General features: G+C 44.8%; 1 protein-coding gene across 2 annotated transcripts in view; it reads left to right on the top strand.

Moving 5' to 3' along the window:
• Positions 1–15,573, top strand: part of LOC115105960 (contactin-associated protein-like 4) — a 221,926-nt gene that overhangs the window by 142,811 nt on the left and 63,542 nt on the right. For both annotated transcript variants that reach the window (XM_029628501.2, XM_029628500.2), the window contains exon 16: positions 390–560. In XM_029628501.2, coding sequence (XP_029484361.1) covers positions 390–560 — 171 coding nt within the window. The remainder of the gene's footprint in view (positions 1–389; positions 561–15,573) is intronic.

The raw sequence follows: 15,573 nt of genomic DNA, 5'->3' as shown, positions 1-15,573 counted from the left end.
AATATTTATCTTAGTAAATTAGACATAAACGGGGGAAACAGAGGTGGAATATAATTAAGATGAATTAGAAGAAACAGTTGGCCTGTTTATGTGCCTGACAGTCTCATCAACAGATCATTATTATCAACTGAGAACGAAACAAGTTGAGGACATATACTCTCGAAGCCACATCTTATTTTGTTCTCAGTCTATTTAGACCTTAGTTTACAATAAGCACCATTTTTCTCAATCAGCACCTTGTCATGGTTGTCGCACCTATGTGATTTGTGGTTGTCTTACTTATCTTAGCTGAATGCACTGACTAAGTCATTCTGGATAAGAGTATGCTAAACGACCAAAATGTATGTACATGTAAATGGTAAATGTATTGATTTCCATAATTTCCTCAGAGAACTTCTGGAACGCAGCGTTCTTCAACAAAGAGACGTCATATCTGCACTTCCCCACGTTCCACGGAGAGCTGAGTGCAGACATCTCCTTCCTGTTCAAAACCACCGCTGCTTCAGGAGTCTTCCTGGAAAACCTGGGCATCAAAGACTTCATACGGGTGGAACTCGGCTGTAAGTAGAATGGATGAAGTCGGCTGTAATAGAGTCGATAAAGTCAGCTGTAATTAGAGTGGATGAAGTGAGTTGTAATAGAATGGATGAAGTTGGCTGTAATAGAGTGGATGAGCTCAGCTATAAGTAGAGTGGATGAAGTCAGCTGTAATAGGGTGGATGATATCAGCTGTAATAGGGTGGATGATATCAGCTGTAATAGGGTGGATGAAATCAGCTGTAATAGGGTGGATGATATCAGCTGTAATAGGGTGAATGATATCAGCTGTAATAGGGTGGATGAAGTCAACTGTAATAGGGTGGATGAAGTCAACTGTAATAGGGTGGATGAAGTAAGCTGAAATAGAGTGGATGAAAATCTCCATCTTTTACACCAATTGACTGCACATAATAACATGTTCTGCAGGTCTTGTTCAGTGTCTGCCATCAAAATAATATAACCAGCATATACAAATGTACTTGGCATTTCATCATCATATCTTACTCCAATATTTAACTGTTTAATTTATTTTGCCAAATAATTTATAAACAAAGCAAACAAAGTCTGTGATGATCTGTACGATATTCATTAACACATACAAGCAATTGTTACTTTGTAAGATGACATTTCCCATCAACCCCTGTCTTAAACAAACTATAGGCTAAAATATTCCTATTTACAAAATCAAAAGCTTTCTGGAAATCTGTGAAACATGCTAAAGTAGGCTTCTCTTTGTGTAATCTATTTTTGATTATTGTACATACCGAGAAGATATGATCTATACAGGCTCCAGATTTACGAAATACATTTTGTTCATACACCAGAATGTTTTGATCCTCCAAAAAGGTCATTAGCCTATTGTTGAGGATGAATGAATATAATTTATAGACCGAACTTATTAAAATATGCCTCTATAGTTCAGTGGTACTCTCAGGTAATTTTCTGAAGATTTGGGAATGGGATTCACTATAGACTTATACCAAGTTGATGGTAGTATACTGTGCTCAAAACTAATTTGGAGCAAATCATATAGGATGTAAATTAATTTTGAGTATTTTAAAGCTTTGCAGCGTCAATCACCTTAACTTTTTGATACCTGAGAACAAACTACCAAACCCCTTTAAGTACCTGTGTAACATCAGAGTTCAGCCCCCTCTAGCTCTTCCCTGACATCCATTATAATTTTCTTATGTAGTTTTTGTCCTACCTTGTTTATTTTCCCTCCAAAACCGTTGAGGATTTCTTGTCTGTATCTCCTCGTGGCGTAATAACTGCCTTCTCTGATATCTCAGTTTGAATAGGTGCAGTCTTTTATCAAACACATGCTGTTTGTTCTAAAACTCCTTCCTACACAGTTCTCTTGTATTCCTATCTTTACACTGTAAATATAAGTACATTATAGACCATAGGTCCCTTAACTCATCATTCCAACAAGCCTTATTCAGCTTGTAAAATGTCCTGGGCTTGGCAGTGTATTTCTATTTTCATAATTGTTTTCCCATTTCAGACTATATGACATCACAACATTTTTCATACCACACATCTAAATCAAATGTTGTTTCTTGGCATCTTTGCAGAGTTCCACCAGAGCTCTACATGCCATTTCAGGACACAGAAAGTCATTTGGCACATTTGTTTTCTCAAATTTAGGCCTATGTGGGGTATGTACAGTATATTTTGCCCTGAGTCATGCACAGTTATATTTGGTTGAGAAAGTTTGTGGCCAACAGAAAAGATCATGAATAAAAGGGAATTATCAGGTAGTGTACATTTTTCTACAATTTAGTTAAAACATCCACAGTCTTCCACCATTTGTTTAGAGGGTAACACCTTAAAATCCAAACAAGTTTCTAGACAGTCGTGGAGGTAACTATATAGTCCACCACAGCTTTTCCTTTGCCAGATATGGATGTAAAGTTATCTCTTAAGGGGATTATCCATCCATTAATGATACACATTTTAGAGTCCTGAAGGAATTCTAATAGGGTTTCCCCAAATGTTCAAAAAAGTAGAGGGTAGGAGCAACTAGTTAACCTCTTGCTTCTACTCGGGACGCTTGCGTCCCAACTAGAGCTCTGGAAATGCAAATGCGCTACGCTAAATGCTAATAGTATTAGTTAAAACTCAAAAGTTCATTAAAATACACATGCAGGGTATCGAATTAAAGCTACACTCGTTGTGAATCCAGGCAACAAGTCAGATTTTTAAAATGCTTTTCGGCGAAAGCATGAGAAGCTATTATCTGATAGCATGTAACACCCCAAAAGACCCGCAGGGGACGTAAACAAAATAATTAGCATTTCGGCGTTACACAAACCGCACAATAAAATAGAAAACATTCATTACCTTTCACCATCTTCTTTGTTGGCACTCCTAGATGTCCCATAAACACTATTTGGGTCTTTATTTCGATTAAATCGGTCCATATAAAGCCTAGATATCGTTATATGTAGACTGTGTGATAAACGAAAAAAACATTGTTTCAAAACGTAACGTCATTTTTTTTAAATTCAAAAAGTCGACGATAAACTTTCACAAAACACTTCGAAATACGTTTGTAATGCAACTTTAGGTATTAGTAAACGTTAATAAGCGATAAAATTCATCAGGAGGCGATTTAAAGATCATTAGCTGTCCGTCTGGAAAAATGTCCGGCTAGAAACTCAACGAAAATATCCGGTCCTAGACCTGAGGAGATACGGTGCCCTGCATGTGTTTGACCAAGAAAAAACTCGAAGGGAAATGACAAGACTCTAGACACCGTGTGGAAGCTGTAGGTACTGCAACCTCAGTCAATTAATTGTGGTTCACCTTTATCAATGGGTTCAAGTAGCGCATGGATATATTTTCCCATTTTCAGTGATCAGTTTTTCCTGTGCTTTTCGATGTAAATGCCGTTCTGGTAAAGCCACAGCAGTGATTTAACCAGTTTTATAAACGTCTGAGTGTTTTCTATCCACACAGACTAAGCAAATGCATATACTATATTCCTGGCATGAGTAGCAGGGCGCTGAAATGTTGCGCGATTTTTAACAGAATGTTCAAAAAAGTAGAGGGTCGACTTAAGAGGTTAACAGAGTCATCCAAAGCAACACTCAATGTAATATCATCAATATCATGTATAGTTGAAGTCAGAAGTTTACATACACCTTCGCCAAATACATTTGAATTCAGTATTTCACAATTCCTGACATGTAATCTTATTAAAAAATTCCCTGCCTTAGGTCAGTTAGGATCACCACTTTATTGTAAGAATGTGAAATGTCAGAATAATAGAGAGAATAATTTCTTTCATTTTTTTATTTCTTTCATCACATTCCCAGTGGGTCAGAAGTTTACATACACTCAATTAGTATTTGGTAGCATTGCTTTTAACTTGTTTAACTTTAACTTGTTTAGCCTTTCACAAGCTTCCCACAATAAGTTGGGTGAATTTTGGCCCATTCCTCCTGACAGAGCTGGTTTAACTGAGTCAGGTTTGTAGGCCTCCTTGATCGCACACTGTTTTTCAGGTCTGCCCACAAATGTTCTATAGGATTGAGGTCAGGGCTTTGTAATGACCACTCTAATACCTTGACTTTGTTGTCCTTAAGCCATTTTGCCACAACTTTGGAAGTATGCTTGGGGTCATTGTTCTTTTGGAAAACCCATTTGCGACCAAGCTTGAATTTCCTGACTGATGTCTTGAAATGTTGCTTTCATATATCCACATAATTTTCCACCCTCATGATGCCATCTATTTTGTGAAGTGCACCAGTCCCTCCTGCAGCAAAGCACCCCCACAACATGATGCTGCCACCCCCGTGCTTCACGGTTAGGGGTGTTCTTCGGCCTGCAAGCCTCCCCCTTTTTCCTCCAACCATAACGATGGTCATTATGGCCAATCAGTTTTATTTTTGTTTCATCAGACAAGAGGACATTTCTCCAAAATGTATGTTATGTGTCCCTATGTGCTGTTGCAAAATATAGTCTGGCTTTCTTATGGTGGTTTTGGAGCAGTTGCTTCTTCCTTGCTGAGAGGCCTTTCAGGTTATATTGATATAGGACTCGTTTTACTGTGGATATAGATACTTTTGTACCTGTTTCCTCCAGCACCTTCACAAGGTCCTTTGCTGTTGTTCTGGGATTGATTTGCACTTTTTGCACCAGAGTACGTTCATCTCTAGGAGACAGATCGTGTCTCCTTCGTGAGCGGTACGACAGCTGCATGGTCCCATGGTGTTTATACTTGGGTACTATTGTTTGTACACATGAACGTGGTACCTTCAGGCGTTTGGAAATTGCTCCCAAGGATGAACCAGACTTGTGGAGGTCTACACCTTTTTTAAACTTCCGACTTCAACTGTATTTAGTCATGTAACCTCTCAATTCGACTGTTAAGATCCCCACATATGTAAATAGCATCTGCTTCTGTATGTAGGCATACTTGACTTAACAAATGACATTAGAAGGAGGATACATCTCTACCCCTGTTCGGGTGGAAAATAGCATGAAAACACAACAAAACAATCTGACACCCTATGTTCAAAGTACAAACCAATAATTCCTTCTATGGCTTTATCGATAATTTCAATTTTATATGCTTTCATCATACCAGACTTTACACATATTCTCACTCTCCGAGAGCCTCTGGGGGCTTTCATATGAGTTTTTCAGTTGTAAGTGGATGATTTCATTTGTAAAAGAATGGATGAAGTCAGCTGTAATAGAGTGGAAGATTTTGACGTTTGTGTTCCAGTATATAATATAACAAATTGATATTACGGTTTCAATAAATACGTTTTAAATCATTCAAATGTATTTATAAAGCCCTTTTTACATCAGCTGATGTCACAAAGTGCTGTACAGAAACCCAGCCTAAATCCCCGAACAGCAAGCAATGCAGATGTAGAAGCATGGTAGGTAGGAAAAACTCCCTAGAAAGGCAGGAACCTAGGAAGAAACCTAGAGAGGAACCAGGCTCTGAGGGGTGGCCAGTCCTCTTCTGGCTGTCCCCTGTGGAGATTATAACAGTACATGGCCAAGATGTTCAAATGTTCATAGATGACCAGCAGGGTCAAATAATAATAATCACAGTGGTTGTAGAGGGTGCACCTCAGGAATAAATGTCAGTTGGCTTTTGTCAGTTGGCTTTTCATTCAGCGTTAGAGACAGCAGGTGCAGTAGAGCTAGAGAGTCAAAAACTGCAGGTTCGGGACAAGGTAGCATGTCCGGTGAACAGGTCAGGGTTCCATAGCCGCCGGCAGAACAGTTGAAACTGGAGCAGCAGCACGACCAGGTGGACTGGGAACAGCAATGAGTCATCAGGCCAGGTAGTCCTGAGGCATGGTCCTAGGTCTCATGTCCTCTGAGAGAAGAGAGAGAGAAAAGAGAGAGAGAAAGAGTTAGAGGGAGCATACTTAAATTCACCCAGGATACCGGATAAGACAGTAGAAATACTCCAGATATAACAGACTGATCCTAGCCCCCGACAAAAACTATTGCAGCATAAATACTGGAGGCTGAGACAGGAGGGGTCAGGAGACACTGTGGCCCAGTCCGACAATACCCCGGATAGGGCTAACCAGTCAGGATATAACCCCACCCACTTTTCCAAAGCACAGCCCCCACACCATTACAGGGATATCTTCAAACCACCAACTTACTACCCAGAGACAAGGCCAAGTATAGCCCACGAATATCTCCTCCACCGTAAGAACCTGAGGGGGGCGCCAACCCAGACAGGAAGATCACGTCAGTGACTCAACTCACTCAAGTGACACACCCCTCCTAGGTTTGGCATGGAAGAGCACCAGTAAGCCAGTGACTCAGCCCCCGTAATAGGGTTAGAGGCAGAGAATCCCAGTGGAGAGAGGGTTAGGGTTAGGGTTAGGGTTCGTTTTCCAGTGCCGTTTTCCAGGCAGAGACAGCAAGGGCGGTTCCTCGCTCCAATGCCTTTCAGTGCCTCACCTTCACATCCCTGGGCCAGACTACACCCAGTCATAGGACCTACTGAAGAGATGAGTCTTCAATAAAGACTTAAAGGTCCTTCACAGTTTTATTTGAGACAACTGCACAACCATCAAGATTAATTGTCAGATCCAACAGAAGATTTCTTTGTTTCTTGGGACCTAGAACTAGCATCTCTGTTTTGTCCGAGTTTAAAAGTCAAAGCAATGCCGCCATCCACTTCCTTATGTCTGAAACACAGGCTTCCAGGGAGGGCAATTTTGGGGCTTTACCATGTTTCATCGAAATGTGTCATCCGCATAGCAGTTAACATTATGTTTCCGAATGACATCACCAAGAAGTAAAATATATAGTGAAAACAACAGTGGTCCTAAAACAGAACCTTGAGGAACACAAATGTACAGTTTATTTGTCAGAGGACAAACCATCCACAGAGACAAACTGATATCTTTCCAACAGATAAGATCTAAACCAGGCCAGAACTTGTCCGTGTAGACCATTTGGAATTACAATCTCTTCAAAAGAATGTGGTGATCGATGGTATCAAAAGCAGCACTAAGGTCTAGGAGCAGGAGGACAGATGCAGAGCCTTGGTCTGACTCCATTAACCTTTCTAGGGCAGGCAATCTGCTAGCGGAACCCCTCCACAACATTCCACTGAAAAGGCAGCGCGCAAAATTCAAAAATATTTTTTTGAAATATGTAACTTTCACACATTAACAAGTCCAATACAGCAAATGAAAGATAAACATATTGTTAATCTACCCATCGTGTCCGATTAAAAAAATGCTTTACAGCGAAAGCACAACATATGATTGTTAGGTCATAGCCAAGTCAAAAAAACACAGCCATTTTTCCAGCCAAAGAGAGGAGTCACAAAAAGCAGAAATATAGATCAAGTTAATCACTAACCTTTGATGATCTTCATCAGATGACACTCATAGGACATCATGTTACATAATACATGTATGTTTTGTTCGATAATGTGCATATTTATATCCCAAAATCTTAGTTTACATTGGCGCGTTACGTGCAGTAATGTTTTGATTCCAAAACATCCGGTGATTTTGCAGAAATATTCATAATAACATTGATAAAAGATACAATTCTTATTCACATAATTAAATATAGACTTCTCCTTAACCCTCCCGTGGTCCTGGGGTCAGGGTGACCCAGGTCCTGTGTGTGGAGGGCTCCCCTTTCTGTGCTCTGGGCTCGCCGCGAGGCGCTCTTGGGTCAGAGCGACCCTGCCAGACGCTGCACAGGTCCGGACGTGCCCCGCTGTGTGCTAGAGAGCAGCCGAGTGTGCTTGTGGCGCTCTGCGCTCATGGCTCAGAGCGACCCAGGCCCTGTGTTTCCAGGGCTGGCGCTCTGCGCTCCTGAGTCAGAGCGACCCTGTCAGCCACTGGTGAGGCGTATGCCGTTGAGCGTAGTAGAGTGTCTGTGCCCGGCTCCCCGCTCTGCGCTCTGTGCTCTGGGCTCACCGCTCTGCGCTCGTGGGTCAGAGCGACTCAGCCAGCCGCTACACAGGTCCGGACGTGCCTCGCTGTGTGCTAGAGAGCAGCCGAGTGTTATAGTTGCGCTCGTGGCACAGAGCGACCCTGCCAGCCACTGGCGAGGCGTATGCCGTTAAGCGTAGTAGAGTGTCTGCGAGTGTGGCGAGGCTGTGCCCGGCTCCCCGCTCTGCGCTCTGTGCTCTGGGCTCACCGCTCTGCGCTCGTGGGTCAGAGCGACCCTGCCAGCCGCTACACAGGTACGGACGTGCCCCGCTGTGTGCTAGAGAACAGCCGAGTGTTCTTGTTGTGCTCTGCGCTCTGCGCTCATGGGTCAGAGCGACCCAGCCAGCCGCTGCACAGGTCCAGACGTGCTCCGCTGTGTGCTAGAGAGCAGCCGAGTGTTGTAGTTGCACTCTGCGCTCGTTGGTCAGTGCGACCCAGGCCCTCTGCGCTCTGTGCTCTGCGAGTCAGAGCGACCCTGTCAGCCACTGGCGAGGCGTATGCCGTGGAGCGTAGTAGAGTGTCTGCGAGTGTGGCGAGGTTGTGTGCACGTGGGTCAGAGCGACCCAGCCAGCCGCTGCACAGGTCCGGACGTGCTCCGCTGTGTGCTAGAGAGCAACCGAGTGTTCTTGTTGCGCTCTGCGAGTCAGAGAGACCCAGCCAGCCGCTGCACAGGTCCAGACGTGCTCCGTTGTGTGCTAGAGAGCAGCCGAGTGTTCTTGTTGCTCGGCTGGGGTGGGTCAACTGCACACGGCTACACACGAGCGCGCAAGCGAGCCTCGAGCATTTTTGGGTCACAGTCTCCCGCGTAAGCCGGCCGGCCCTACGTAGAGAGGATACTAATATTGTCAGCGGCACCCACCCACACCCACACACACACACACACACACAGTGACCGGCGCCCCACCCGTGCCAAGTGCGCTCTTCCCCGCAGCCCAGCGGACCGATCAGTGGAGCCGAGCGGCCATGGCAGGTTCTAGAACAGATCTTGTCCAGCGTGGACCAAGAAGACTACTCGGATTGCCAGGAGGAGGAGGAGGAAGAGGTTTCGGAAGACGACGACGGGGAGGAATACATCCCCGAGCGCCGCGAGGAAGAGGAAGAGCAGCCCGAGGAAGAGCCGCCCGAGGACGAGCACGAGGACCGACGCGAGGAAGAGATCTCCTCGGCCCCGGACCAACGGGAGCCGCCGTTCCTGTCGAAAAACGGCAAAATCGAGTGGTCCCCCGTGGCCGCCACCGCGGGCCCCTCGCGATCTGCCACGCCGGGCCGGACCAGACTCCGGGCCCCATAGCCTATGCCGCGACACAGGCCCGCGACATCGCGTCCGCCTTCCACCTGTTTGTCACACCGGCGATAGAAAGGATAATTGTGGAAATGACGAACCTGCACGGGGCCAGAAAATACGGCGACGGCTGGCGACCCATGGACGCCACGGTCCTGCGCGCCTACGTAGGGCTGCTGATCCTAGCGGGCGTCTACAGGTCCCGGGGCGAGGCCGCGGCAAGCCTGTGAGACGCCGAGAGCAGCAGGACCGTGTTCCGAGCCACAATGCCACTCAAGGTCTTTCACAGGTACTCGAGGCTGCTGCGATTCGACAACCGCCAGTCGAGACCCGCCAGACTCGCCACGGACAAACTCGCAGCCATACGGGAGGTCTGGGACCTGTGGGAGGCGCAGCTGCCGGCCCTCTACAACCTGGGGCCCAACGTGACGGTGGACGAGCAACTGGTCCCGTTCAGAGGTACTGTGCTTGTGCGTGCGCATGCGCTTATATGTCTATACAGAGAGCCAGTGCTGCCGTAGCAGCGGTACAAGCAGCGGCTGTAGCAGCGCTGGCAGCGTGTGTAACACAAAATTTGGCCCTTGGCCCCCGTGACACAGTAACGACACTAATCTCTTGTCCCCTTTCCAAAAGGCAGCTGTCCTTTCCGTCAGTACATCCCCAGCAAGCCGGTGAAATACGGCATCAAGTCGTGGGTGGCCTGCGATGCCAAGTCCAGCTACGCTTGGAAGATGCAAGTGTACACCGGCAAGGCGGCCGGCGGAGGCCCCGAGAAGAACCAGGGGATGCGCGTTGTCCTCGATCTGACAACGGGCCTGAGCGGTCGCAACGTCACCTGCGACAACTTCTTCACCTCCTACGACCTGGGCCAGCGGCTCCTCGAGAGGAACCTCACCATGGTGGGCACGGTGAGAAAGAACAAGGCCGAGCTCCCGCCCGCGCTGCTCGAGTCCAGGGGCAGACAGGTCCTGTCCTCCAGGTTCGCCTTCACACCCACCGCCACTCTGGTGTCCTACCTGGCAAAGAAAAACAAGAACGTGCTACTTTTGAGCAAGCTGCACACAGAGGGCCACATTAGCGATCGCCGCAACAGGAAGCCGGCCCTCATCCTAGACTACAACTGCAACAAGAGCGGCGTGGACAACCTAGACAAGGTGGTCGGCACCTACAGCTGCAGACGGATGACTGCCCGCTGGCCCCTGGTCGTCTTCCACAACATCCTCGACGTGTCCTCCTACAACGCCTTTGTCATATGGCGAGAGATCAAGCCTGACTGGATGCCTGTTAAGCGGAACAAGCGCAGGGTGTTCCTCGAGCAGCTGGGAAAGGCAGTCGTGAAGCCGCTGATCCAAAGAAGGCAGCATCTGCCCCGCACCGAAGCGGCGTCAGCGCTTGTCAAAGTCCTACAGAGTGCTACGGCGCCTCGTGATCAACAGCGCGAGGGTCCCGCCGCTGGCACGGCCGCTGCCCCGCTCGTTGCCCCGGCCACCGGGGCAAGTAAGAGGAAGAGGTGTCAGCTCTGCCCACCCAAGAAGGACTCCAAGACACACACGGTGTGCTGCAGGTGTAAGAAATACATCTGCAAAGGCTGTTCACACGCCTACTGTCACACTTGCGCACATTGGGCCTTTAGCCAGGACGGGACAGGGTGACCCGGAGGACGCGGGGACTAGACACAATACCACATACCAGGACAACGGGAGGGTTAATGCAACCGCTGTGTCAGATTTCAAAAAAACTTTACGGGAAAACATAATCTGAGAACAGCTCTCAGAACCCAAAACAGCCAGAGGAATATCCGCAATTTTGGAGTTAACAGAAGTTAGAAACAACACCATAAATTTTCACTTACCTTTGATGATCTTCATCAGAAGGCACTCCCAGGAATCCCAGTTCGACAATAAATGACTGATGTGTTCCATAAAGTCCATAATTTTTGTCCAAATAGCCACTTGTTGTTCGTGTGTTCAGCCCAGTAATCCATCTTCATGAGGCGCAGGCACTTCGTCCAGACAAAAAGTTATGTTACAGTCCTTTAGAAACATGTCAAACAATGTATGGAATCAATCTTTAGGATGTTTTTAACAGTAAACATCAATAATGTTCCAACCGGAGAATTCCTTTGTCTGAAGAAATGCACTGGAATGAGAGGTAACTCTGTCGGGAGCGAGCGTCATGAGACCGTCATGCCAGATCACTGCCTCAGAGGTCTCATGAGCCCCTCCTTTATAGTAGAATCCTCTTTCAAGTTTCTAAAGACGGTTGACATCTAGTGGAAGACGTAGGAAGTGCAACTTTATCCATATCTCAATGTGTATTCGGTAGGCCAAGCTTTGAAAAACTACAAACCTCAGATGTCCCACTTCCTGGTTGGATTTTACTCAGATTTTCGCCTGCCATATGAGTTCTGTTATACTCACAGGCATCATTCAAACAGTTTTGGAAAATTCAGAGTGTTTTCTATCCAATACTAATAATACTATCCATATATTAGCATCTGGGACAGAGTAGGAGGCAGTTCACTCTGGGCACGCTATTCATCCAAAAGTGAAAATGCTGCCCCCTATCCCAATTAAAAGGTATTTTGGCTTCCAGTTGAAGCTCGCATCCGCTACAAGACCATGGTGCTTGCCTACGGAGCTGTGAGGGGAACGGCACCTCAGTACCTCCAGGCTCTGATCAGGCCCTACACCCAAACAAGGGCACTGCGTTCATCCACCTCTGGCCTGCTCGCCTCCCTACCACTGAGGAAGTACAGTTCCCGCTCAGCCCAGTCAAAACTGTTCGCTGCTCTGGCCCCCCAATGGTGGAACAAACTCCCTCACGACGCCAGGACAGCGGAGTCAATCACCACCTTCCGGAGACACCTGAAACCCCACCTCTTTAAGGAATACCTAGGATAGGATAAAGTAATCCTTCTCACCCCCCCCCTTAAAAGACCTAGATGCACTATTGTAAAGTGGCTGTTCCACTGGAAGTCATAAGGTGAAAGCACCAATTTGTAAGTCGCTCTGGATAAGAGCGTCTGCTAAATGACTTAAATGTAATGTAAATGTATTTTACCACATTCACGAGTGCAGTCTCAGTGCTATGATATGGTTTAAAACCAGACTGAAGTGTTTCATATATATTGTTTGTCTTCAGGAAGGCAGTGAGTTGCTGCGCAACAGCTTTTACATTTGTTTTGAGCGGAATGGGAGATTCAATGAGGCTAATAGTTTTTCAAATATTTTCTGGGTCAAGGTTTGGCTTTTTCAAGAGAGGGCTTTATTACTGCCACTTTTAGTGAGTTTGGTGCACATAGTGAGCGATTTATTATGTTCAACATAGGAGGGCCAAGCACAGGAAGCATCTCTTTCAGTAGATTAGTTGGAATAGGCTCCAGTATGCAGCTTGAAGGTTTATGACTATTTTCATTAATGTGTCAAGAGATACAGTATTAAAAAATAATAATTATTATTGAATAGAAAACACTCCAAAGCTTCTAAAACCGTTCAAATTATGTCTGTATGTAAAGCAGAACTCTCAGGGCAGCCATTCTCCCAAACTCTCTCTTGTAATCAGAAAAGTTGGGCCAACTTTGACGTCATCGCCCCCACCCTTCCCAACCAGCTACGGATCTGGGAACAGTTTCTATCTCTTCAGCGCGATGTCCCCTTTCAGTGGGGCCTGTCATTGTGAGAATCGCGCGCCCCCTCGACTTTTGGCGGGCTGAAACCTTCGGGTCACGCGAAAATACATGTACTTTCATGCGCGCGTCGGGTCCGGAGCTCTCTTTCTTCCAGGTTTGTCCAAACGATGTCGGTTTGTCTGTTCGAGCTAAGGATTGTTTTGCACGTTTAGAACATGCTAAAGCTTGATTCTGCACTTAGTTTGACCAGTTTAGTCGACATATAATATGTAATTTTGAAGTTTTGATGCGCATCCACTAGAATTTTGGCTGCATTTCAGACGGAATTTGTCGTGTTTGATAGCCCAAAGACACAGACTTAAAAACCAAACGCAGTTTTTGGTAAGGGACACACCATCCCCACTGTCAAACATGGTGGTGGCAGCATCATGGTTTGGGCCTGCTTTTCTTCAGCAGGGACAGGGAAGATGGTTAAAATTGATGGGAAGATGGATGGAGCCAAATACAGGACCATTCTGGAAGAAAACCTGATGGAGTCTGCAAAAGACCTGAGACTGGGACGGAGATTTGTCTTCCAACAAGACAATGATCCAAAACATAAAGCAAAATCTACAATGGAATGGTTCAAAAATAAACATATCCAGGTGTTAGAATGGCCAAGTCAAAGTCCAGACCTGAATCCAATCGAGAATCTGTGGAAAGAACTGAAAACTGCTGTTCACAAATGCTCTCCATCCAACCTCACTGAGCTCGAGCTGTTTTGCAAGGAGGAATGGGAAAAAAATTCAGTCTCTCGATGTGCAAAACTGATAGACATACCCCAAGCGACTTACAGCTGTAATCGCAGCAAAAGGTGACGCTACAAAGTATTAACTTAAGGGGGCTGAATCATTTTGCACGCCCAATTTTTCAGTTTTTGATTTGTTAAAAAAGTTTGAAATATCCAATAAATGTCGTTCCACTTCATGATTGTGTCCCACTTATTGTTGATTCTTCACAAAAAAATACAGTTTTATATCTTTACGTTTGAAGCCTGAAATGTGGCAAAAGGTCGCAAAGTTCAAGGGGGCCGAATACTTTCGCAAGGCACTGTATATATATCATTATACACTACCGGTCAAAAACACCTAATCATTCAAGAGTTTTTCTTTATTTTTTAAACTATTTTCTACATAGTAGATTAATAGTGAAGACATCAACACTATGCAATAACACATATGGAATCATGTGGTAACCAAAATAGTGTTAAACAAATAAAAAATAATTTTGTATTTGAGATTCTTCAAATAGCCACACTTTGCCTTGATGACAGCTTTGCACACTCTTGGCATTCTCTCAACCAGCTAAACCTGGAATGCTTTCCCAACATTCTTAAAGGATTTCCCACATATTCTTTTTGGTTACTGCATGATTCCATATGTGTTATAACATAGTTTTGATAGTTTTGAAGTCTTCACTATTATTCTACAATGTAATAGAAAAAATAAAGAAAACCATTGAATGAAAAGGTGTTCTAAAACTTTTGACCGGTAGTGTATATGGGGCAATTTAGCTAATAAGATTTGTTATCTGTAATGGTTATGATAAATTAGGCATATCTGTTGGCATATAGATAAATTCACACATTATTTTTACAGTGCTGGCCATTCAAAACAAATCATGCTATAAAAAAATGTCAAATGCTCATCCCTACTCAGACAGGGCCCCATGCACAGTGAAGTTGTGTGTGTGTGTGTGTGTGTGTGTGTGTGTGTGTGTGTGTTATAAGAGACAGGAGGGGGGAATCTGTGCACTGAATACTAAAGAAATAAGAATAGATGATCAGCATTTTCACCGTCTTTTTGCTGCTTGAACAGAGAAGTGTTCGCTGACTCTACCCTCAGCTTTGTGTGCGTGTGTGTGTGTGTGTGTGTGTGTGTGTGTGGTGCATCAAGCTCTTCCCATGTCTAATTAGTGAGTCCCCACTTTAAATCTCTGTCATACTTCTTATTGTTATTATTTGGAACGCTACTCCTCTTACACTGTTTAAGCTAGATAAATCATTCAAACTTTAAAATGTGCAGTGGTCAGGACCAGAGTGCTTGATACAACTTTTATATATTTTATTCCTAAGCTTTTTGTCCTTTTTTTGTACATCTTCATTGTCTTTCATGGGATTTCCTCAATGTTCTAAAGGTCCCATTGTGACATCAACTCCCATTCCCTGTGAACAATGCAAAATTTGAGACGAATCAGCTACTTTGACCACTTTCCCAAGCAGTTAGACAAAAAGTATAGGAAGGTCCTCTATGTCTCTGATAATCAAATCTGTACAAAAATAACACATACGAATCAAAATATAGCGGTTTTATCGCATAATTTTCTCTATCTTTTTATAAATAACTGACATTTTTACCAATTTCCCAACAAATTAGACAAAAAGTTAGAGCGTATGAAATGTTCCTTTTATTGTCTGCTATTTGAATCAGAACAACAATATCTGCTTCTAATCTAACGATACAGCTGTTTAAGTAACAGCATTAACATTTTTTTCCCCAAAACCTTTTACAAACAACTGCAATTTTGACCACTTTTCCAGCACTTTAGACATCAATTTAAAGGGTATGAAATCATGGTCTACTTCTCTGGTATTCCACTTTCTAAAATCACTGACAGGTGGCACTATTGACTGA

Source organism: Oncorhynchus nerka, linkage group LG22 (genome assembly GCF_034236695.1).
Source record: "Oncorhynchus nerka isolate Pitt River linkage group LG22, Oner_Uvic_2.0, whole genome shotgun sequence".
Lineage (NCBI taxonomy): Eukaryota > Metazoa > Chordata > Actinopteri > Salmoniformes > Salmonidae > Oncorhynchus > Oncorhynchus nerka.
The sequence above is the reverse complement of the archived record's forward strand: the minus strand, read 5'-3'. Positions and strand labels throughout refer to the sequence as shown.